Source organism: Salarias fasciatus, chromosome 4, assembly GCF_902148845.1.
Source record: "Salarias fasciatus chromosome 4, fSalaFa1.1, whole genome shotgun sequence".
Lineage (NCBI taxonomy): Eukaryota > Metazoa > Chordata > Actinopteri > Blenniiformes > Blenniidae > Salarias > Salarias fasciatus.
In genome coordinates this window covers 6386079-6411331 of record NC_043748.1, presented here as the reverse complement: position 1 = coordinate 6411331, position 25253 = coordinate 6386079, and the positions used below count along the sequence as shown (strand labels likewise).

Here is a 25253-nt window from a genome sequence, read left to right as displayed (position 1 = left end):
TTCCTATGACCTGGTCCAGTTCCTCCAGTTGGAGATGTCTTCAGAAAGTTGATTTAATCAGAAGTGTGTGTTTGCATTATATTGTTAAATATGCTCGTCCGTTGACCACAAAGTGTGACTATTTTAGCTGTAATAGAGCCAATAATAAGATAAATCACTGCAGATTTTCCAGTGACACCCTCTGAACTGGTCAAGCAGAGGTCAAAGGCCACACGTGGCCCCTTGATCTGCTGTGGACTAACCCTGCAAAAAATATTGATTTAAAAAAGGAGGGAAACTTGCAGACTTAAAGCTGAGAGGAACAATGTTTGGGATCGAATTAGCAATGTGCGATTCATAGTCGTTTATAACCATTTTCGCTTCTAGTGTCCCTCTGCGGTTCCCGTAGTTCTCCCGAAAGTTCAGGCGGTGCATTGTGGGTAGGTCAGGAGGACCAGAGAGGACGCCATGTGCTTTTGAAGCGGCGGGGGACTGGAAGGAGAAGACCGGAGCGGAGACAAGCGTTCAGCTGGTTATTCAGGAGGACCCCGGGACCCGCGGCTCTTCTCCCCGCCGACATGTTGTGCTCCACGCGCTGCCTCCGGACCGCGCTGCGGGCCGCCGCCAGCACGCAGCGGTACGTAACGTGCAGCCGCCGGTCACGTAACAGCGGAGCTGCGGCTCGGTGCGAGTCTGCGGCTCCTTCAAGGGCAGACATCCGCCGACCGCTGCTTCTCCTGCAGGAGGGGGAACGTTGTTCTGCCGCTCGAGCTGAAACCTGAGGCCCGTCTGTGTTTAATGAGGATGAGGATGATGAGGAGGAGTTACCTTGAAGCGGCATTGACCTGCAGGACTTTGACTCGCTCAGCCTTATTTTGTCATTCTTAACGTGGTCGTAAAACCTGAAAACTGCACCGGAAGGTCACAGCAGAGAACAGAAGCAGCAGGAATGAATTAAAGAGTATAATCTGTCTGTCATTCATCCTCGTGAGCGTGTGGCCTCCATCCTGCTGTGGTTCCTGCTTCAGAGGTCATGTACTGACTGGCTAGTAGACCAAGTGTTTCAGTCCTGATCAATGAATTGTTTTTATTGGTTTTCATTTACTGATTCGAATTGTTTGGGTTTTGTTGGTTATACACTGAAATGCAGATCACAATCACTTCAGCTGTCAAAATCTATCAACGTGTCTGATGGATTAAATAATGCTGCATAGCAAAGTGGGAGTTTGAATTTACTACATTTTTTAGGGTGACTAATAAAGCAGCATTTCACAGGACAGTCAGACCACCACACCACCCAATGATTAATAAAATAATTAAATTTTATTAGATTGTAGATTGTGTATGATTCAAATTCTCATTTATTAGATTCAAATATCCACCTTGGGTGAAATTGTCCCAAACAATACAAATCAAGCTGTTATATATCAATTCATAGAGATCGTCATACATTAAATATGGAATTATTGGTATTTTCATGTTGATTTGTGGAATAGAGGCTGGAAAAGTGGATGTGGGATTGGGACTTCACAGGTGTGGGTCTCTCAATAAGATAATATGATGCTTCTATTATTTTAAAATGTGTATGTTGAGAGTTGTGTGTCCATGTTGTAGTGGTGTGTCTATATACACATTGATATTTACACTGTAAAACATTGTGTGTAATAATATGTTTAATACATTTGATATGTGGGTACAGAGATTCAACTGGTAAATATCTGTCTTTACTTCCTCCTGAACCAGCTGGGCCTCTCAGTTAACTGTCTCTCTGACTTTCCTGCAGCAGGCTCTTATATTTTAACTCTTAGCTGCATTTTCCCTCAATCCAGACCTGCTGACTGGTGTCTGTTAAGCCGGGCCCCATCCAGGTCCTGCAAGTTCATGTTTCAAACAACTGAACTCCAACGTAGAGCTGCTGAGTGTTAACAAGGTTATGGAGACATATTGCTGAACAGAAGTACACATGTTGGCAGTTAATCAAAGGGAACACAAGAGTTTGACCTCAGTTGGGGTCAAATCAGTGTCATCACAGAGAAGCTGTAAAAATCCTCTCATGGCTTAAAAAAGTCAGCCTGGAGTGGAGGTGAAACAGACATTTACAGCTCCTGGAAGCACACAAATCCTCGTACAGTCACAGTAAATACCTTGCAAATACACAGATTTGTGCTGTGGAGGTAAGAACTTTGTTATGCACACACACAAGCTTCTCTCCACATGCATGTGAAACCATCCGATCCTATCTGCAAGATGCTCACCTGCATGCTAATTCAGTGATTAAATGCAGTGATGCAGGATTCCTCTCGACCAGCTGTTGCTTCAACACAGTTAAATTCCTGCTCTTTTTCCAGGCAACAGCTTCAGCGACAGACGCCGGCCTCGTGTGCGCTCAGACTTCTGAAAACCAGCGCGGCCACGCCGTCGGACGCCATCGCCACCCCTCCTCTAGACGGAGCCCCCAAACAGTATTCCCCCAAAATCCAACAGCTCGTCAATGACATCGCCGGCCTCACCTTGTTAGAGGTGTCGGACCTCAACGAGCTGCTCAAGGTTGGTGGAGAAAACCTTTTAAGGACTGGTGATTAATACACTCTGTAACGTCTGATGTGTGTGCTGAGTAATATTCTCGTCTGGGTTGATTCCAGAAAACTCTGAACATTCAGGATGTGGGGATGATGCCGATGGGGGCGATGGTTGGATCAGCTGCGCCCGCAGCTCAGGTGTGAATTAAATATAGTTCTAAATAGAATTTAAACGATACAACAAAAGAAACATCACTTCAGTCAGTATTTGATGGTCTTTTCATTGACAATTTTCTTTCACTCGACACCAGGCTGCGGAGGAGGAGGAGGCGCCAGTCAAGAAAGAAAAGACTCACTTCACTGTCAAACTGACAGAATTAAATGCGTCTGAAAAAGTGAAGCTTATAAAAGAAGTGAAGAACTGCATCCAGGGCTTGAATCTGGTGCAGGTACGAGTCGTTCGCTCGCCGTTCGTAGCTTGCTGTCGCTGTGCGAACGACTCGTTAAAACATTTCATTTTCTTTCCCCAAACAGGCGAAGAAACTCGTGGAGTCTCTCCCACAGGAAATCCGGGCCAACGTATCCAAAGAGGAGGCCGAGAAGCTGAAGGCGGCTCTGGAAGCGGCAGGCGGCACCGTGGTGTTGGAGTGAAGCCCGCCGGGTGTCGGCCTGCCGCTCCTCCAACACGCACTTCATCCTTCATTCTGTTATTTTATTTTTATGTTCTTTGTTTTTTACAAGACAACAAGGAGGATCGTTTAAGAGAAATGGAAACAAAGAAATGCCTTCTGACATTGACGCGGTCTCCTCGGCACGGCGGTCCATCCCAGACTGAACTTTGCAGACGCGCCGCTGCCCACACGGCCGCCCCGCCGCCGCCGCCGCCTCCGCCGCCTCCGTCTACTCGTGTTTCTGTATACTTGCGTGGCAGAAAGACTGGCCTGGGTGCCAAGTACGTCAGTCGGTAATTCTGTGTGTATGCTTGTGTGTGTGTGTGCATGTGAGTGTGTGTGTTAGACTCCACAGAATGAAATCCTGCCACGTAGGAGCAGGATCATCAGACTGGTACCGTCAGATACTGTATCCAGCTCCGAGTCCTGGTGTTGTTGATAGAGGTGTTCTCATGATTAAAGCTGAAATATCCATATCTCTCCTCTCATGTGTTCTCATTGTCGTCTCATGCTGGGATTTTGGTACGGAGGGAATAAACAGGGAATCGGTCCTACGTCCCATGTCTGCCATTCCCCAGTTCCGTACATGCATTCTCTTTCTATGTTGTCATGCAAATGGCATCAACTTATTCTTTTGTTCCTAAATTGTTCGTTTCCTGGATGGTTCCACATGTCTGCAGTAAAACTAATAGTTGCTTCTTGCAAAATGAGCTTTTGTGTTGCCACATGCTGTGCAGCTTCATTAAGGCTGTGTGTGTGTGTGTTATAATATCCGGATGACCGGACATACAATGAATCCAAAAGCATCTTGGTTACTATAACGGAGAGAAACTGATTTTGTTTCTGTTCAGATTGCCATAGTTATTGAATCTTTCCTCCATGAAACCTTGACTAAAGCGCAGTGTTGATAAGATCAGCTCAAACTTGTGACTGCGGTCGCTTTCAGACTGCTCCCACCCGTTAAATCACTTTTTCTGCCTTTTCCTTTGACATAATTACACACCGCTCACAGATTAGCTACTAAATCTGCTATGCTTTGGTCATTGGCAGATCAATTCAAAAGATATTAAAAATCGTACATATTAGTTTGTGCTTATTGGGTTTAATCTTATTACCTTTAATCCTGACCATCATTTTCAATAAAATCCAGTTATTTTCCATGTAACATGTTGGATGAATGGGGGTTGTTTTTAGATATATGAAAGACAATCTCTTCACTTTGATGCTTTAGTTGCTTCCATCAGTTTTCAGGACTGAAATGTCCAATTAAAAGTACATATTTTAATCTTAAAGTGACTTTATGCATCAGGATGAAATCAGTTCAAACTGTTAGGTGTTTCTCTGGTCATTTCAAAAACATGTTTTTATCCTGTGAGGGGAAACACACGAATAGGAAGAACAGGCAAACTCTGAACTGAAACAGGAGATATCCTTGTGGTGAGATGACAGCAAGAACCATCACAGCTGTGTTCTCAGAATGGAAACATAATGATGTTTACAAATAGACGCCACTAGGTGGCGCAAGAGTCTGAAGTTCAATCTTTGCTGTATTGAAAAAGAAAAACTGTGAAGGCAGTTTGCTCACTGACAGTCAGTCCACCTCAAACATGTTGTAGTCTCTCTTTTGAAAGATTGATGGGATTCAAAACACATTATTATATCTTCATCAGCGGCTCATGAGCCAGCTCAGAGCTCATTTTACACAGCTTTTCATTGTTCCAGCTACAGACGATGAAGCAGGACCAAACATTCAGGAAGAGGGTAAATAGAAAGAGGAGGCGTGTGTGTATTTACTCTACTCTCAGTGACATGCAGATGACTGAACTGAAGCATTCAAACATGTGTTTCGTGAGGCTGAGCAGCAGAGGGAGTGTGGACATTAGTAATCTGGCTCTGGTCAGGCAGTGCCTGAACAGATCCAGACTTCTGGCACAAGTGTGTGGCGTTATTTCACTGAATTAACAGCTCTTCGATTTGAGATTTCATAGAACAAGGCTTACTGTCGCATCTGAATGGTTTTGCTGAAGCAAATGTACGAGCAAAGAAAGAAAATCCAATCAGTGTGTGTGATTTAATGTGTGAAGGATATGAAAGGTTTGCGGTGCAGCCCGTAAAAATAAACATGATCCTGAATCAAGCTGTGAAGCATCAGCAGCCTGAAATCAACATGAGCTGCTGCGTCTTGTGTTAAGTTTAAGAATCTCTTTCATCCAAGAACCATGAATAGAGATTATAAAGTGAAACTGGAAAATTGATCATATACCATACTTCCTGGACTATAAGTTGCTTCTTTTTTTTTTTTTTTTTTTTAGCTTCTTCTCTGAATAAGCTACTTCCAGATGAAGATCCAGCATGCTTCGCATAGATCATGTTACTGTTTGACAACACAGAGCTGTTTTATGAGCGCCGTGTTTTACTGGGAGTGCAGGAACAATGTCAGCAGAGAGAAAATAGTCCACAGCTGAAGGAACACATTCACAGATGGCTCTGGAACAGCAGCTGCTGGCCGACTGTCGACGGTGCAGCAACACCAGTGCAGCTCCTTGTTTTTTTGTCAGGACTTATGTCTGCATTTGGACCGACACCTCTGGCGCTGGCAGAACGCGAGACCAAATCACTTACTGGATGTTTGTTTCCTAGAAGGGATCACAGAAACTACATTCTGATCACTGGTCTCCGGTGTCACATCCTGCGTGTCCAGAGCGTGTGTGTGTGTGTGTGTTCCAGCCCGGCCTGCAGAGGGGATCCAGTTTCTGTTCCTGCCGTCTGTCTTCAGTCCCTCCCTCCCTGTCTGTCTCTGAATCAGCACACATGCTGCGCTGCCAGGCTGCCCATTCATACCACTGCTGCGCCGCTCATTTAAAATCATGTCAGGTTTAACAAGCCAGAAAGTCACTGTACAGTGAAATAAAGTTTTTACTTCTGTCTTCATAATAATGTGGATTCCTCGTGTAGGAGCGCTGACCTTGTGACCCCTTGTATGAATCCAGATATTTTATTTATGGTAAAGCTGTTGTCCAATCTGGACATATATGTATTTCGTGACCTTTGATCGGCGTTAGTTGAATCCTTAGATGCCGGCACGCCACATTCACAAAACTATAGCAGCAGTCAAGCCGACTTACTATTTTTATATTGGTCACGTACGCTTCCTCCCACAAACCAGCTGCACCCCGCGTGTTGGCACACAAACCCCCAGCCCAGGCGGAGGCGGTGCACTGAGCTGACCGGCCGGACCTGCTCCACCTCCCGGTTTTTACCAACATGTTCAGCTCTTAACAACAAACTCAACTTGTGGATTTACAACAGTAGTGACTTGCTTTAACTTTACAATGAGCGGCAGCCTGAATCTCCAGCAGCACTGACAGGAGAAGATGGAAAGCAAAGCTTGGACCGTGCTGTCCCAGCAGCCCGTGAGGAGCTGAGAACTCGGCCTGACTTTCTTTGGGGGGGGGGTTTCTTTTCATGCGCGACATGCAGCAGAAACGCATTTCCCGCTGGTATTTTGGTGGAGTGTCCTCCAGCGCGGCGGCCTGTTTAACACACCCTCTGGATCTGATCAAGGTAAAAGATCAAGCAGACATTAACATTAAAACCATATTCAGACTGTCTACACTGACATGTTTTCTCTGGTCCACATTCTTCATGTCTTATTTGAAATAAGTTGTAGTTATCCAGTTATTGAGATAGATAGTTGCCAGTAGTTCCCAGACTCCCTCTGTCTCTTCACACTCTGTATGCAGCTGTCCCTCCTTGTTGTCCTCGTCCAGGTGCACCTGCAGACGCAGCAGGAGGTGAGGGTGAGGATGATCGGGATGACCGTTAACGTGGTGAGGAGGGAAGGCTACCGGGCTCTGTACAGCGGCCTCAGCGCCTCCCTCTGCAGACAGGTGAGAAGCAACACATCCAAACACCCACATGCCGCAGTCTTTCAGAGGGATGACACTTTTTTTTTGTTTCTTTCTTTTAACCCAGATGACTTATTCGATGTCGCGGTTTGCCATTTATGAGACTGTCAGGGACAAGTTGTACAGAAAAAACAAGGCCCCCATGCCCTTCTACCAGAAAGTCCTGCTGGGTGCATTTGGAGGTTTGATCCTGAAATTATTCAACTGTTTTACTCACAGAAAATAAGACAAGATTTTATTTTATTTTTTCCTACAGTGAAGAACTTTGCATCAGATTGGTTTGATTTCATTCATGCAATGAGGTTTTGTTTTTTTTTTTCCACTTACAGGGTTTACAGGTGGCTTCATAGGAACCCCAGCAGACTTAGTGAATGTCCGGTGAGTTGGATTTTCTAATTATTTACTGATTCTTTACATTCTTACATGTTTCAGTAGCTTTTCCTCTTTCTGCTGTTAAAATCCATTTAAAGTTGTACTTCTGAGAAAATTTCAGTGCATCCATCTTCTACGTCTCCTCATCCTGATAAGTTATGGCTGACTTTACTGTGTAAAGAATCCTCATCCAATATGGCCGCCACACTGCTACATCAGCTCCATCTTTCAAGAATTGAAAGCGGATCATTACACTGTGTTTGAAGTTATATCCTAGTTTTGTTAGTACGATTGACTGTTTTTTACATTGATTTAAGAAATATTGCATGTTTTATCTTTGAGGAAATGATTCACACCCATTTTCACAATGTAAAGTTTTCCTTCAAGTAGTAATAACAATGATTACCCAATGTTAATCTATGAACAAGAGTATATTGGTCAACTGCATTTTTGTAAATATGAATCAAATCAATAGGTGCAATTTTAAGAACATGATTCCCAGAATTTTGTTCTGTTTCCCACTTAGTTTGTGTTTGAACATGATTTAGAAAGACACACAGCAGCTGTTACAGCTTTAAAAAAGAAAAGATACACAAGCCAAGGCATAAACCAGAAAGGAGCAAATGCAAGTAAGAGAAAGGTAAAGTGGTGTGACGGCTCTGCAAACGCCCTGAAGGCTCCTCGTGCTCACTGTTCCAATCTGATGGACCCCAGTCTGAAGGAGCTCACGATTCATGTTGACATCAAACTGACTGTGCAATCTTTCAATGGCTTCTCATGCAGAATGCAGAACGATGTCAAACTGCCCGCAAAGCTCAGAAGAAAGTAAGTCTGTTTAAATATGGAAACGTCTTCAGCACATTGAAGATCATTTCTACAAACAGCTGCAGATCTTTATTTCTCTCCTCTCAGTTACGCTCATGTGTTCGATGGATTGTTACGTGTTTGGAGGGACGGTAAGGCTGAAGCTTGTTTGTTGTTCAACAAGATTATAAAATTTGACATTTTGTCAAAAGGTACAGTTTGAAAAGTGTCTTTTTTCTCCCCAGATGAGTCACATTCTGTATTTATTCTGACATTTCTGTTGCAGAGGGGATCAGGAAAATGTTCTCTGGTGGGACGATGGCCTCCAGCCGAGGAGCTCTGGTCTCAGTCGGACAGGTAGAGCCTTACTGGAGCTTTCACCCTGAGAAGAAAAAAACTTTTTTAACTTCAGTAGTTTTATTTCTAGTTTGACTTTTTATTGCTCTGCTTGATCAAACTCATTTTAGTTCTGTAGCCACATATAGTTTGATCTTTTTGAGACTGGAGGAGCAAATAAGGTAACGTATAAACAATAAAAACGTTGGGAAAAAGTTCCCATTTGAAGAAATCTACTGGAATAATTTGATTACTTTAGGTAACATTTCTTGGGGGGAAGAATGTGTGATTTGAAATCCTCCAGACGGATGTTTAATAAAGCCAGGAGGTTCTTTATACACATTATTTCAGCAACACTCACTGCTATTTCACTAACGGTTACATCAGTTTTATCGGTGCATCGCTCCATCTGTCGATCCGTTCTGGATGTTGGTTTTGTGGAAACTGAAACAGCAGTTTTACTTTGAATGGAAATTCGTAGTTTATAATTTTTACACTATAAAACACTACATTAGATCTACATGTGGGCTGGTTTTACTGCTGGCTGTGTATTTGACCCTCCTGCTCTTGCTCCTAATGCACATTACCTTCTCAGAATGGACTATATGTGTGTTCTTCGCACCACAGTTGTCGTGCTACGACCAGTCCAAGCAGTTGTTTCTGGCTAACGGCTTCCTAACGGACAACATCCTGACTCACGTCCTGGCCAGTGTGTTCGCAGTGAGTGACTCACGTCCGCCGTTATTTACAGTTGATTTTCAGCATTTTGTTTTATCGCAACCACAAACATAAATGTAATTTATTAACCTAGAACACTCCTCCTCCTCCTCCTCAGGGCGGCTGTGCCACGGTGCTTTGCCAGCCGCTCGATGTCGTCAAGACGCGACTGATGAACTCCAAAGTGGAATACGGGGTGAGTGTCTGGAGCGCTTCCTGGCTTAGTTTACTGGCAGAATCCCAGTTTCTCTCTGATCACGCTGACGTGTATGTTTTATTCACCGGCTGTAAGAACAACACAGCTTTCTGTCTTCCTCATGCTGTTTTCTTGTCTCTCTGCTCCAGAGCGTGTTTGCCTGTCTGACAGAAACTGCAAAGCTCGGCCCAAAGGCTTTCTACAAGGTGGATGGAAATCTCTCCTATGTTCAGGGCTGACCTCGTCACTCATTTCTGTCGTTGCCTCTCTTAAAAACATGCTTTCCGTTTGCGCGCAGGGCCTTGTTCCCGCGGCCATCCGCCTCGTCCCTCACACAGTCTTCACCTACGTCTTCCTGGAGCAGCTGAGGCAGCACTTCGGTCAGGTGGTCGTCGCCTGAGAGCGCCGAGGCAAAGTCCCATGAAGAGGTCGTCAGGTTCCTCTCAGCCAGACGGGCTGAACACAGTCCTGCTCGTACTGACGCAAGTTCTACAAAAAAAACAACTAAAAAACAATGATTTTTTTTTTTTTTTTTTTTCTACAAAATTAAAGTGACATTTACAAAAATGCTCCAAGCTGTGAGACAAAAGTAAATGTGACGTGTGTGACTCAACTTTTCCTTTTTTACAGTCATCCCTGTGGAGTTATTTTTGTGCAGAGAACTTTAAAACTATAAACAGAGTTAACAAATCAGTCTAATATCAACTCAAATGAAAATCTGCCAGTTAAATGAATATGAGTACGTGAATCATGTACACTCAAACAGTGATTATTTCTATTTTATGTGTATTTATACTGATGCAAATTCAAATATATTTCTTCGAGACAAGACTGTGATTCCTGTATATTGTATATTTTCATGTTCAGAGCGGAGACTCTTTTCTACCCATAACTGAAACATGCACTGATAATAAATGTCTTCAGGATGAAATCATCGACCTTCTGCCTGCGTGTGGTCCACCACTTTGCTAGTTATGGTTGCACACACTGTGAGGTCTCCCATCTTTTTAACAGGAATATCAATCCTGTGTGTTCATCACCGAGGAGAAACTTTTATTCAGTTTCTGAAAAGATTCCTGCGTCTGGGTGTGCGTGGGTTTGCAGCATCATTGTAGAAATATAATAATGTAGCATTACCTTCATTCAGCTATAACAGACGTACTGATGAGCTCCAGCCTCCATCAGCTCATGACCGTGATAGAAGAGTGAAAGCTGAATATCTGAGCTCTGAGCCCGTTTTTATTGAAGATCCAGTCGTTGAAGGAGTGTCTCATCTGTCATTTTCCTGAAGTGTTGCCGGTGATTCCGAGCAGGTGTGGAGTTAATGGACAGGTTACATAACCCTCTTAATCCTGATGGCGAGGACGTTTTCACCTCTGGTTGTCATGGAGCGCGGCGCGGCGGCACGGCTGGTAATGGGAGATAATGAACCACAGCCGAGTTCATCCGGAGAGGCCTGCAGACGCCGTCCTCTTTATCAGACTCTCACGATACAGCGAGTCGGAACACATCCTCCAGGAATGCAAATATTAAGGATCCGCATGAAGCAATCAGGGTCTTTTGTTTAGAAATTTATATTGGATTCTGGATTAAAGCAGAGAACAGATAGACTAAATATCTTGCAAGAGAAGTCTGACGTTTATAGTCCTGAGTTTATATCTCAGCACTGGAAGAAAATAGTTTATCCCTTTGATTTTTCTTTTTTTTCTCTCCTGTCTCATGCTGGATGCTCACCTCGCTCATACACAAACAGTCACCGACTGAGAACTGTTTGGGAACAAAGCACGCTCGTGTCTCGCAGAGAAACGTCTCTGCATGTAAATAGCAGGTGAAAAAGAGTGGAGGTTGATGGAAAACGTGCAGAGATCAGGCGTTCGGTTTAACGTGGCCGAGACAGTGAGCATCAACAAGGTTCTGCTCTGTTTCCAGAAGGGAAAACATTGATAAGAGCTTCGCTGAGCTCTTCGAAAACCTCTGGTTTTCGTGTGTTCGCATTGAATCAGTGAGATAAAAACAGTTGAGGCTGCAGTCTGATCCATGAATGACGAAACAGGATGGAATCGAAACCGAACCGAAAAGTTCTTTGGATCTGACAAGAAAAAAGCAACAATAAAACCAGAACTCTCTCGGCTTGACGCTACAACAGTAATGATGGTAATGAATCTCTGAGAGGGAGACACAGGCCGTTAGTCTGACACATCAGAAGTGAGTGGCTCTGTAGATTTTCTTGTTTCTGTTTTGAGGATATTCCATGCGACCTCCTCAGACGGGTCGGGCTCGACGCCCACGCCTGTAACAGCAGCAGCTGCCGTATTGTGGAAAATGTGCCGCTACATCCAAATGTTGAAGGTTTTCACTGCCAGAAATGTTCATGTTTGCTTGAATTTCGGTCCGTTTTGGCTCGCGCGGCTCGGAAGGAAAGCAGAAATAATGAGTGAACTGTGGGTTTTTTTTTTTTTTTTGCAATTCATCATGCCGCTGAATACCGTCGGTGGATGCAGTGGACTGTGGGAATCACGCCGCCGATCGGCCCGACGCAGACTTTAACTGAATCAGTATCAGTGAACGCTGTCACCTTTAGCTTTTCTCCATAACAGAGAAATGGATGGTGGGAATATGGAAGCTAAACTGCCTTTAATCACGGCGTGGTAAACCACTGGCTTTTCTCTACATTTCACTTCTGCTTAAGCAGAAATTTGTGAAAACTCGGAGTTTGCTCATGCAGAGAAGCAGCTCCTCTGAATAAGCCTGTTATGCTTTTTATTCACTCTTTGTTTTCCCTCGGGGTGCAGACCGTTATATAAAGGGTCACAACCACTCACACACATTCCCTCAGCTGTCCACAAAAGGCAATATGCAATATAATTGCATAAAAATGAGAGTATACTTAGCATTATGTTTTGTTTTTTTCCGCACAGTGGGAAATGGGACTTTTCTTTCCGACTGAATTCTGCAAAAGAAACTAAGAAACAGCTGCTGCCTCGCTGCACAGTGAGACAGTTTAAAATAATTAAACTAATTTCACACCGCTTTAGAGTCGGACACGTTTCTGCACGTGACGCCTTGCAGTGGTCACTGCATTTAGTTTATTTCATTAAAGTGTGGGTGCAGCGAAACTTATTTCAGGGGACATATTCACAACATGGCGTTAACAAACTGTCTTAATAATCACATGATCCCTTTTCACATGAATATTTGCGGAGCTTTTAGCACAGTTGTATCCTCGACTTGTAAAAATGTTTTCCAAAATGCTTCTCTTAATGCGGCCAGTTCGGCTGCTGCAATCGTGCGGCTGAACGCAGCGATCTGAAGAGTGATGGATTAACCGAGTGCTCTAATGGCTTAAACTGAAGGAATGTCCACCATGGAGAAAAACAAAAATCAGTCTAATCCAAGTCTGGAATCTAAAATAGCTCCTATCAAATCAATACGGAGAACGTGCAAAACAAAACAAACATGCTGGGTTGTTGTCAGTCTCATTTTCATTCATTTGATCCGTTCTCTTTGAATCCAACCTGAAGAATCGATCATCCAGTCTTTCCTTAAGCCAATAAAAATGAGTTTTTCTTATAAAAGTGGGAGTTCCTGTAATATATTAACCTTAAAAAAATAAAATAAAACTGTTTAAGATATGAAGGAAACTGAAATCAGTTGGACTGAAGAAATCATGGTGATCTAGAGACTCAATGCTACTAATCTGGTGCACAGCTGTGACATTACTTGAATAAATGCCTCTAGGAAACAGATGTAAGAATAATCCTGCTGTGGTGAATTAAGTTAAATGAGAACAATAAGCAGAGCCTTTTATGTTTTTCCCCCTGAGGGTAAATTGGCTTGATTATAAAATAAGCAGCAAATTCACCAATGAAATTGTATTTCAGATGATGGAAATAACACCAAGGGTTAGAGCTGAAATGCTCTTTTGAAGGCAGCGGATGTTTTTAAAACTCCCCATTACCAGACTAACAAGCCTCCTCTATTACGCGGCGGAAGAGCGGAGTTAGGCCAATATTGTTTTTCTCACACTTTGGCCTCTGATAAAGACGCAGTCCCGAGGGGAGCGGATGTCGGTGATTAGCGGAGCCACGTGTCGACGACGGAAAACGGGATGTTCTCTGGGAAAAAAAAGGCGACGGGGTCAGGAAGTGGGTGAGCGCCGCTCCCCTGCATCCATTTCACCGTTTCACTTGTTTTATTTTGCACCCGCTCAGACGACACGATCAGTGTTTATCCTGCATTAAGCGGCCACAGCTGAAGCTCTGCATTCAGAGCCTGATGTCATTTCCTGCTTACACTGCATCGGTGTGAAATAAAACAAGCTAAAAGTGTGTTTCGCGCTCTTCCGTGTGGCGACGGGGCTGATTCATGGCCCTGTTTGCTTTATGATCCAGCGCTGGGGGCCTCCTGTTTGATTTTGGGGGGGGCTTAACTAATGAGACGTACTTTGCGTTGCAGCCAGATGTGGCCAAAAAAGGTGAAGGAATGCGGCCGGCCCTCCATGACAGTCGATCGGGAGCAGTGGCGGCGGCCGGCGTGATTGCCTCTGCCCAAACACGTCAGGGAGAGCGCGAACGATCCGGGGAAACGGCACCTGTGAGATCTGACGGGACCTGAATGGAGACGCTTATCAGGTCCAGGCAGATTGAAACACACTGTATGTGATGAAAACACTCCTCACATCAGAGAATCCAGGCCAGCAGAGGACAACAAGCCTCTTCACAGCCCTGACTGATTAATTACCCTCGTCACGCTCGGATGAGAATGTTAAAAACACAAACAAGAGGCCGTTTGCATGTCCACAAGTGTGTGTGAGTGGCTCTCGTCTCCCCGCTGAGAGCTTCCGCTCAGCGAACGTGACACTCGGCTCGCAGGACGTCGACTCCAGGCGACCCTCTCTCTCCAACTCTGGATAATGATTCCCATCAGGGAGCGCGGCGCGGCGTGTTTTACATTTCAGAGAAACAGGTGGGAGCAGCGGCGGCGGGAAAGTGCTTCCTCGCATATCCACCAACACGCTTTACGGATCAGACGCACCTGAAATGAGCTGCTTTACTTTATGACGGACATTTTCAGGGCTGGGAACCAGTTTCCTGATACAGTGTTGGATTCTGCAAATTTATTCATCTAGATTATTGAAAAGTATACTTAGAAAAAAAGAAAAGAACTTGAAGCATTTTGGAAACAGATCCTTTAATATTTAGAGCAATCTTTAAACAGCAGTAGTTCTGTTGAATAAAGCTGCTTCATTTTTCCCTCATGCCTCTTGAAATATTGTGTTATTTTAGTGTGGACAGAATCTTTCCCATGTTTATTGAAATTACCAAGTCTGCAGAAAATTGTCCCTTTACTTCACTGTATTCATGACCATTATTAAAATCCACTTCCATGTGCATTTTGCACATGCAAATACCAGGCCCAAACTTTTCATTTGAATAAAAAGCGTGAAGCCCACCGATCATTCTGCACTTTCTCTTTCCTTCCTTCTTCTTAATGGCGACCGGCGCAGAGCAAGGCCAGAAAAAGATTAATTACTGCGTAACAGCGCCGCCGTCGTTCCCCGCATTCCCCCAGAGCCAGGCGCCGCGCTGGATGAATACAGAGCATGTAATCAAATGCAGTTTAGCTGACGGGGCAATCATCGCATCAGGAATACTGAAAACATTGCTTTAGGAAGGGGCTGTGGGGGAGGGGGGGGGGGGGGGGGGTCTTCAGAGGGGTAACAGGGGAAGGCTTGCTAAAAGCACGCAGGCTGACCTTTGCATAATGAGATGCAGATGAGGAAAGCCTGAAGAGCTCTGCAGGTAGACGTGGGTGAAATCGAAGGTCACTTAACGGCTCTGCCGAGATGTGGACTGATTAACATTTCACTGACATGTTCTCTGCGCTCATTTACAGCGCGCGCTTCAGAAACATCAGGCGTCCCGGGTGGTGAAGACGTCGGCGCGAGCTTTTAATATAAAGAATTACTGAGGACGTTTATCTTTTCCAGTGTTCTGGAATGAAAATACCTCACGGAAGAGGTTTTATAAGCTTTTCATTTCCTTCTATAGTGTATTTATTGAATTCTTAATCTGTTTCAGAGCAGGATAACCTTTCACTAGATTTCAGCAAAATCAAAGAGTCATTGTGACTTGGTCCTGCTGGAGTGAGTCGTGTCCATCCTATAATCAGAAAAGCCATTTTCTCTCTAAATGTCAATAACTCCTCACATTCTGAATTGAAGAAACAGGAAATGCAGCGGAGATGGATGGTTGTGAGCCCGCTGATACAAAAAGAGGACAAATCATTTCTGGAGTATTAACCCAACAGTTTTGAAACGATCTGTACTGAAGTCTTTGTTTGTTTAGTGTTTGAATTTCCTGTTTGTGTCAGTACCGTGTGCAGTTTCCAGTATTTAGATCTGCTTGGACAGTCGATTAAAGTTCAATAAAGATCTTCTTGTATTTGTGTCCTCTGGTCTGAATTCACATAATAATGATGTAAAACATGAAAAGATGTTCCTTTGTATAGTAATAAAAAAAAGAGAAGATGTCAATAATTTATAAGTGCTTAAAGATGAACAACGTCTTCAGAACATTCAAGTCTGACATACAGCCGATTAAAACGCTCCCTGCTTCAGTAGCTGTTGGGTGGATGCTGAGCTCCATCCCTTTGTCCTGCGCTTAGCTTTTAGAGGGAGTATTGTGAGTTTGAAGTGCCGCCTCGTGGCCTTGGACATCTCCTTTCTTCAGACGACATAACGCATCTGTAACGACCTTGGTTTGTAGTTTAAAGTGTCGGTCAGGCCTGTGAGGTGAGACTGTAGAGAAATACTGCACCGACTGATGTGAACATAAAGCTTTCAGCAAACAAACACGTTTGGTTACTTTGTAAATCACTCCTGAATTTTAATCGGTGTGAACTCGGCTGCCCCGGTTTTCACTCCTGCATGCATGAGGCGTCCTGACACCCGTTTAAAGAAAACCCTCAGCGACGCCACAGCCAGCAGAGAGCCATTCCATATGTCGAGAGGAAAAACAATCAGACTTTGACAGCCGATTATTTGAAGCAGGAGTCTTTGCTCTCACAGGTGCACGGAGCACCTCTTCAGGATTTCTGTCATGTCTGCTGGTTCTGGGTCAATGTTGATACAAGAAAGCTGCCAAATCGCACTTGATGCCCTGAACGGGGCAGGAGTGTGAAGCTGGAAAAACTCAAACTTGGTTCTAGAATCTGCACAAAGCATGGACTCGATATTCGGCACCAGTAACGTGTTTCTGTGGTCAGAGCAGCCTGGGCATGAGGCAGCAGCCTGTTTGTCCTCTGCTGCTCTGACTGGACGTGTTTGATCAGCTGCCGGACATCGTCCCTCTCTCCACTCTTCCTCACGTCTCGGACGTCTCACCTGTTTCCCCCCGCTCTGCCGCCAGGTGCGAACGGCGCCGAATGTTCCAAAGATGACTCCCCGCCGTCTTCCTCTCTCCTTCAGCCTCGTTCCCATCAACACGACGGCTGGACGGTCAGACTGTCTCGGCTGTTTTGACGTCAGCTTCGTGGTGGAATATGGAACCAATAGAACCACAGTCTGAGGAAATGGATGATTTTTTTTTGTTTGTTTTTTTGTTTTTTTTCTCTCACCAGGATGAGGATTCCTGGGAGCTGACAGTGTCAAGATGATTAGGACCAGCCAGAAACGAAGCAGACACTCGAACGGACATCAGCACTCAAACACTGCTTTTGCACTTTTGCAGCGACAAAGTGACTCTTTCTTTGTCCTTTGAGACATTTGATCAGTCCTGCAGGATCGCAAAGCTGCATTTTTTTTAGTGTTAATCAGTTTTCTTGAAAATTACTATAATTTGATACATTTTGTGATGATTGGAGGAACATTATTATTAACGACTGCAATGTTTGTAATGATTATCGAGGTTAAAAACATTCTTTGAAATAATTATGAATACTGGTACTAGTTCAGAAAATATTTGAATATTTTGGTGAGTTATTTGCTTGGTTGAGTACTCAGTCCTGACAGTGAAGCTCTTCACACTCTGGAGCCTTCCTTTGTCATGTTTGCATATTCTTCAGACACAAAATAACAACTTTAAATCATGACACTTGAACACTACACAGACTGATGGCTTTGTGCTCTGCTGGATCAGGATACTTTGAAGTTTTTAAACCTACTTTTAAAAATGTTTCTATACACATGGTGTGTCATTTTATCCTGACACGATCTCCTCAAGTATTTAAACCTTGAGGGAAATAGGGATAATTATCATGTAGCGGGTCCCAGCTTGGGCTCCGCAGGCAGATATATAGAAAACCGGCTGAACGGAGTGCCCTGTAAATAGTGAAAATATTTCACAGGAATCAGCACAGGACACATCTGTTGCTCCTTCTCCATTCATTCGGATTGTGTTTATTTACATTTTCATTTTTACTTTAACTGCATTAAAGAACTCTTTTCTGTTATCTTGTCTGCATCAGCAAATGCAAAATCCACATTTGGATAACATGAAGCCATATATTCTTCTTAAACATAAACTTATCAAAAGTCAGTGAAAAACAAAATACACATCTTCTCTTGAAATCACATTTTCTTCCATCCATCATGTCAGTACTTAGACTCAAACACTTTTTACATCTTTGTTCACTCATGAAAAGAGTATTCCTTGTAATAAGGATACAGTTTATAAGTCACAACTTGATTAAACAGAATGAATCTCATTTGCAGTTTTTTAACACAGAGAACAATTACAAACATGGATACCTCTTCACTTGGCGCCAGATTCCCAGAACTGAATTCACCATCAAACATTAACATGTGCTGCCCAATGAAGCCATAACGTATCTAAAACTATGAATTGATATGAATTGATTGTCTTTTTTAACATTTTTACTCACACACAACTATCTTACACACACCGAAATAAACCTCAAATGCCCCGGAGCCACAAATGAAGAAATAAAGAAAGAGTTTATACAGATATGGCGGCCGCCATTTTCTCACTGCGGGCCGTCAAATTAAACTGTTTCCACAAATAACATATTTCTTACTGACTGAACACATATTAGCAGGGATCTATATGACTTTACAAACATCTGTGATTATATAGACAGTGGGTAACTGACCTGTAAATAGTGAAAATATTTCACAGGAATCAGCACAGGACACATCTGTTGCTCCTTCTCCATTCATTCGGATTGTGACCGTTCGTTGCTCTGCACCGCTAAAATGGTCACTGAATGAATGCTCCCAGACGGTGCTGCCACCTTGTGTCCTTTCGGAGAACAGCATGTGATGCACTTCCATTTGTCTCTTAATAATCACCCGGAATACAGAAAAAATGACATTTTAACAGTGAAATAAACAGAAAGCAATAACCTCAACAAAACATTTCTTTTGTGAGTATCACATCCACCCCGACAAACAAAAATGGCTCCGGACATTTGGTACAACCAAAGAAAACTCTCATTTCTCCCTTTTTTTTCTTTTTCCTCTAATAAACTGGTGTGGTGTGTGGCATGTAATATGTGTACGGTATGTACATTTGTGGCATGTAATGAGCAGGTAGGACGAAATGCCTAGTCATGTGTGACATGAAAGGTAGGGGAGCTGAGGTAATCTGTGCGGAAACGGAGTTCACATGGGTTTGTAGTGAAGGCTGGCCCAGCGACTCGTAAGTGAACACCGGCCTCGGTTTCCTCTCTCTGGCTGACCTTCTAACCTCTCTGTGTGCCTCTCCTGCAGGCCAAGTAGTAGGAGAATAACTTGATCTTCTCTCTTGTTCTTGTTCAGCATCAGCATGTTCATTTGGCTGTGAGTCATCCATGACTGATTTCACTTCTCTGTCCCCTGACTTCCGTTTATCTGGATTTACAGGCATGTTTTGTTCGTCCTCCATTTCAGGTAGGTTTGTGTCATTCATGAGTGTATTGTCTCTTTCAGATGTTTCTCGTTCGTCTGGTAAGTATGTGTTGACAGGGTCGGTTTCTCTCATGGGTAATGTCTCTGGACTGTCATTGAGGGTCATGGTAGGTCTCCTTGGAGACTGATCAAGCACTGCTGCAGGAGATGGTTTAGAGATCAAACCTTCTTCTCTCTCTGAGGCCACTGATCTGTCTTGTCCAGTTTCACCATTCTCCATCCTGACCACAGGTGTTCTCAGCCAATAACCTCCTGTCCACTCATCGTCATCATCAGTGTCCAGTAGTCCATTATTGTCAGCAGAGCTTGCACTCAGTTGAGGTTGTTTTTGCCTCTGACGGGGTGTTAAGACAGTGTCAGCTGACTGTGCTGGAGTTTCAACAGGCAAGTCATTTACTAACAGCAGCAAGTTTCTGTGCATGGTTCTGTTTCTCGCACTCGGGTCTCCCTCAGGATGAATGACATACACGGGATTGTCTGAGATTTGCTCTTTCACCACGTAAATCCTCTTCTCCCAGTATGAGCGCAGCTTACCGGGTCCACCTCGCTCACCCATGTTTCGAACCAGTACTCGATCTCCTGGTTTGAGTACCACGCCCCTCACCTTTTGATCATAGTAGGACTTGTTCTTCTCACTTGATGACAGGCTGGATTTGTTTGCAATCTTGTACGCCTCTGTCATCCTCTTGGACCATTTCTCAACGTATCCCTTGTGTGTCACTGGTTCTGCGTTTCCCAGTAATCCAAACAAGAGATCCACGGGGAGACGGGGGTGTTGCCCATACAGCAGGTAATGAGGTGAGTATCCCGTGGCCTCGTGGCGAGTACAGTTATATGCGTGTATCATTTGAGGTAAGTGTTCCTTCCATCTCTCCTTTTCCCTGTCTGTTAGTGTCCGTAACATTTGTAGCAGTGTGCGGTTGAACCGTTCAGCAGGGTTACATTGTGGGTGGTATGGGGATGTTCGTGAGTGTCCAACCCTTGACAGCCGTCCAAGGGTGCGGAACAGACCATTCTCGAATTCACGCCCCTGATCATGGTGGAGACGATTCGGATACCCAAAGCGAGGTATGTAGTCATTGTAGATCCGTTCAGCTGCAGTTTGTCCAGACTTATTTTTGGTTGGGTAAGCCTGAGCAAATCTGGTAAAATGGTCGATTACTACCAGAATATACTCGAAGCCTCCTTTGCTTTTCTCCAGATGTAAGTAGTCAATACAGACCAGATCGAGAGGGGAAGCAGAGGTCAGGCCACCCATTGGTGCACGTACATGTGTTGTGGGTTTCTTTTGTTTGATGCAACTGCACTTTCTTGTAATATACTCCTCTATACATCTCTTCATGTGTGGCCAATAGAAACGTTCTCTGGCGAGATGCAGAACACGTTCTGTGCCAACGTGTCCCATGTTGTCATGGAGATGTTTGAGGGCAAGTGACTGATATTTGCTGGGTAGGACCAGCTGTTTTCTCTCTGGTGTTTTACGGTGCAGAACTCCATTCTCTAAATGGAGTTGGTTCCACTCATGAAAGAGTTTGCGAGTGAGCCCACTCATTGACCTTTTGACCTCATCAGTGATCACACAATTCGACTCTTTCAGTCTTATTATCTCACCTATCCCAGGATCATCTCGTTGGGCTTTTGCGAGCTCTTCTTGACTTATTTCGGGCAAGAGTGAATGCGGCTGTGGCAGTACATCAGCAGAGGTGGTGTAAAGTGCAGCTATCCATGCTACATCCTTCTTCTGGGCTGCTCTACCACCTTCCCAAGTTGCATGCAGCACATCATGAGACAGCTCCTCAGTGCACATCGCTACATAGTTGTCAATATCAAGTGGAATGCGGGAGAGCGTGTCGGCGTCGATATTGTTTTTTCCAGGTCTGTATTTGATGTTGAAGTGGAACTCTGACAATTCACTGACCCAGCGGTGTCCAACTGCATTGAGTTTGGCAGTGCTCATGACGTAGGTGAGTGGGTTGTTGTCAGTGTAGATGGTGAAATGAGGCGCGTAAAAGAGATAATCTCTGAATTTTTCGCACACAGCCCACTTCAAAGCCAGGAACTCAAGTTTTCCACTGTGGAGTCGGTAGTTCCTTTCAGCAGGGGTCAGAGTTCGTGATCCATATCCTATGACTCGCATTTTTCCACTCTGTCGCTGATAGAGGATTGCGCCGAGCCCTTTCTCTGATGCGTCCGTGTGTAGGACGAATGGTTCTTCAAAGTTGGGGTATGCGAGGATCGGGGGGTTGATCAGCATATTGACAAGCCTTTCCAAGGTGTTTTGATGTTCTGCCTCCCACTTGATGGGTGTTCTGGATGGGAGTTGTGGACCCTTGGACTTACTGGGATGTGAAAGAGGCTGGGCCATGGAGGACTTAACTTGGAGCAGCTCATACAATGGTTTTGCTATTTTTGCAAAATCCTGTATGTAGGAGCGGTAATAACTCAAGAAGCCGAGAACCCGTCGGAGGTCACCAACTGTTTGGGGTGTTTTGGTCTTCAAAGCCATCACTGCCTCGAGGTCTTTGGGGTCAATTCGAACTCCCTCGGCTGACACCAAGCGTCCCACATAGCGAACCTCCTTCTGGAACATCTCACACTTTTCTGCCCGTAGCTTCACCCCATGGTGCTGCAGCGCTTGGAGGACCTTGCGAATTACCTCCACGTGGTCACTGAAGGATCTGGAGTAGCACAGTAGGTCATCCAGGTATGGAATGCAGCACTCGTCTCTCAGAGGGCCCAGCATCTCCTCCATGCTCCTCTGAAAAGCTGCAGGTGCATTAGAGAGTCCAAACGGGATTCGTGTCCATTCATAAAGCCCCCAGGGGGTGATGAAGGCGGTGACATGGCGTGACCCTTCTGCAATAAACCCCTGGTGGTAAGCCTTGCCTTGGTCAAGTATGCTGAACATTGAATATCCACCCAGAGTGTCAATCAAATCCTGTATTCGTGGCAGTGGGTGTCTGTCGGGCACGGTTTTCTGGTTTAGGAGACGATAATCTATGCAAAGTCGAAGAGTACCGTCTTTCTTCCGCACGCATACAACTGGGGCCGAATAGGCAGACTTAGATTTCACTATCCACCCCTTTATGAGAAGATCTTGGATGTAATCCTTTACTTCTTTAAATAATGGTTTGGGAATGGATGTGTATGCTCTCTGCACAGGAACATCATCTTTGAGGTTGATCACCATTTGCAAATTTGGGATACAGCCAAGGTCATTTCCATCTCTTGCAAAGGCGTTTGATTCTTCGTGGAGCATCGTTCTCACAATCTCCTGCTGTTCTTCCTCCAGATGATCGAGGTTTACAGGTGGATGCCACAGAGGTGAATCTGAGTTGCTGATTTGAGTGGCAGTGACCTGGCTGGCAGTTGCTGTAGATGGTGGTTTGTCCAGGACATCTGCCTCAACAACATTTTCAGCATGCTGCAGAAACCCAAGAGCTGTTTTTCGTGGTATGGTAATGTCATGATTGGTATTGTTACCAACTGGGATGGCGACATAAGGCTTTGCTGGATTCTGGATTTCAACCAAACCTGGCCCCAGATCCCACTGTCCAGACAACAGCGTGTCTTCATCTGTCTCGAACAATACCAACTGGGTAGAGACGTCCATGTTCAACGGAACCCGACACTTCACCCACGACACTTGACCAGCTGGGAGCACGATATCCTTGGCACCTGTTCTTAAGCGTCCCTGTTGCATGACTGGTTTTGTTGTTTGAATAAGGTTAACGAGAGTTTCGGCGGTTTCGTTAGGAACAGACATAGCATTGCTAAGAAGACTAGCAAGTACTGGCATTATCCTCTCTGGTTGTCCACAAACTAACACTTCCAAAACATTAAAGCCAATCAATGGCCTATCCATGGGGTAGCTGCTGATGAGGAATGGGACGCTGATGGACAGATTGGGGTCCAAATTCCCTGGTAAGTTCACTGTAATAGCTACCCACCCATCGTATGGAATGAGACCACCATTTGCTGCACTAACCTTTAGTTCCTCCTCCCCTAAGATCTCTGAAACAGGGTGAATGCTGAGGTCAGGTAAGTACTCATTTTTCCAGGCACGGCTCACTATGCTGACTTGTGACCCAGTGTCAAGCAAGGAAGTGACTGCTAAGCCATTCAGATAGCTCTGAACAAGGGCCTTTTTCCCAATCAGGCCAGCAACAGCTTCAACTTTGGCTACACGCAGTGACTGGGGAGAGGTCTGATCTGCTTGCTTACAGTGACTTTGTGTGCTTGTTATTGTTGGAGTTGGGGGTGAGAGAGGGCATGTTTTGTCCTTTCCTCTCTCACTTTCTGGTCGGGACTTATTTTCAGACTCGGTCACTAGATGTCCCTCTCCAGTGGCCGACTGGAGTTTCCCCGCCTCTTTGGTCGTTGGAGACAACCCGCTGCACGGTGTCCTTCCTCTCCACATGTGAAACAGTGCTTACAGTCCTGTCTGCCCTGTTCCACGCAGCTTGGACAACCATAGGGTTTCCCACGTTTAGACTGTGACCGACTTTGACTGTACTGGCGTGCATCATGAGTTACCTGGGAGTTTTGTCTTTGCATGTTCTCAACCAGTCTGGTGAGTTCCTCCACTTTGGTTGTGAGGTCTCTCAGGGGGTCTGGTGCTGTTGGTTTTGGCTTAGACTCAACACGCTCCGCTTTGGTGCTAGGTTTCATTGCCAAATCAGACTCCAGCTGTGCAGAGTGGGTATTTGTTACAGTCTGCCGGCGGGAGGAGCCAAGTCTTTTCATTCTCTCATTTTCTTCACTGGTGATTTTCATCACATGACGAAGAATCATCTCATCAGTGATCCCCCTGTTTGTCAACAAAGGTTTGAGCTCTCTGCGTATGTCAGTATGTTTGTGTCCAAAGCCTTGGTACACTGTATGCAGGAAAACATCTTGCACTGTAGCTGCAGAGTATTTAATGTCAGTGTCAGTCAGTTTCGATGTCAGTAAGATGCGTTGCTTTAATCCAATCAAACGATAGAGAAACTGCTGTGGTGTCTCATTCTCTTCTTGTTTTGTACACATCAGTTCTTGAAACAACTCTGTGCTGTTTTTTTCTCTTAGGTGGGTCTGGAGAAACCCCTTGAGTTCAGTCACTGTCATGTCGTCTTTGTTTATCAACATTTCTTTGAATATGCCTGGTCTTATGATTTTCAGTACACCACGAACAATCTCTGAGTCTGAGAATCCTTCTCTGATTCCATCATCAAGTTGCCTGCAAACATTATTGTAGCTGATGTCTGAGGACTGATCAGCAATCTGACCGCCTTGCACTTTGAACTCTCTCCGAGGGAGGTAACTGAGTTCTCTTAATGACACCATCCCCTCACGAGCTGGTTGAACGGCAGGCTCACCTGCTGGCTTTTCTCCTGACTGACTGGCGAGAACTGAAGATGGGGGAATATGTGTCTGTGGCGGTGAAGCATGTGCTGGCATACATTGCATGAGTTTCTTGCTCAGCTCTTCGTAGTTAGCAAGCACTTTAAGTAACTCAGTGTTTGCTGTATCAGGTGCATTTGTGGCCTGAGCTGAGCCTGAATCTGGTATTGCGCTACCCATAGGTGAGGTAAGACTGACTGAACCACCAGGAAAATCAACATGGTCATCAAGCTTCCCAACACTCTGCCCAGCATATAACCCAGAATCACCCTTTACAGTAAGCAGTGACAGATCATCTTTGCGACATTTCACTAAATCATCAATAGCATCTCTTAACATCAGTAAATGAGCCATTCCCTCATCCTCTGTTTCAAGTAGCTGCTTACTGTACATGTACGAGTTAATGTGATCGTAGTACTTCTCTGAATCTCCCTCGATGAACTCTGACTGGTCCACATCCGA

General features: G+C 44.7%; 2 protein-coding genes across 2 annotated transcripts; both read left to right on the top strand.

Annotated features, from left to right (window-relative positions):
- Positions 1 to 381: 381 nt before the first annotated feature.
- mrpl12 (mitochondrial ribosomal protein L12) lies at positions 382 to 3645 on the top strand. The gene is made up of 5 exons (XM_030089635.1): positions 382 to 616; positions 2328 to 2526; positions 2622 to 2696; positions 2810 to 2947; positions 3033 to 3645. The coding sequence occupies exons 1-5, from the start codon at positions 558 to 560 to the stop codon at positions 3147 to 3149; spliced, it is 588 nt and encodes a 195-aa protein (XP_029945495.1). The 5' UTR covers positions 382 to 557; the 3' UTR covers positions 3150 to 3645.
- A 2789-nt stretch (positions 3646 to 6434) lies between these two features.
- slc25a10a (solute carrier family 25 member 10a) lies at positions 6435 to 10378 on the top strand. The gene is made up of 11 exons (XM_030090003.1): positions 6435 to 6733; positions 6940 to 7059; positions 7145 to 7259; positions 7407 to 7455; positions 8233 to 8274; positions 8362 to 8405; positions 8540 to 8610; positions 9217 to 9309; positions 9425 to 9502; positions 9652 to 9708; positions 9801 to 10378. Exons 1-11 carry the CDS (start codon positions 6635 to 6637, stop codon positions 9900 to 9902), a joined length of 870 nt encoding a protein of 289 aa, XP_029945863.1. The 5' UTR covers positions 6435 to 6634; the 3' UTR covers positions 9903 to 10378.
- The last annotated feature ends 14875 nt before the right edge of the window (positions 10379 to 25253 follow it).

What these genes read in the sequence shown, in the direction of transcription:
- mrpl12 (XM_030089635.1), top strand. Translation starts at nt 558, where the DNA reads ATGTTGTGCTCCACGCGCTGCCTCCGGACCGCGCTGCGGGCCGCCGCC. An exon ending in ACCTCAACGAGCTGCTCAAG is followed by an intron (nt 2,527 to 2,621) that starts GTTGGTGGAGAA and finishes GGTTGATTCCAG; the next exon opens with AAAACTCTGAACATTCAGGA. An exon ending in CAGCTGCGCCCGCAGCTCAG is followed by an intron (nt 2,697 to 2,809) that starts GTGTGAATTAAA and finishes ACTCGACACCAG; the next exon opens with GCTGCGGAGGAGGAGGAGGC.
- slc25a10a (XM_030090003.1), top strand. Translation starts at nt 6,635, where the DNA reads ATGCGCGACATGCAGCAGAAACGCATTTCCCGCTGGTATTTTGGTGGA. An exon ending in CTCTGGTCTCAGTCGGACAG is followed by an intron (nt 8,611 to 9,216) that starts GTAGAGCCTTAC and finishes TTCGCACCACAG; the next exon opens with TTGTCGTGCTACGACCAGTC. An exon ending in GCCCAAAGGCTTTCTACAAG is followed by an intron (nt 9,709 to 9,800) that starts GTGGATGGAAAT and finishes GTTTGCGCGCAG; the next exon opens with GGCCTTGTTCCCGCGGCCAT.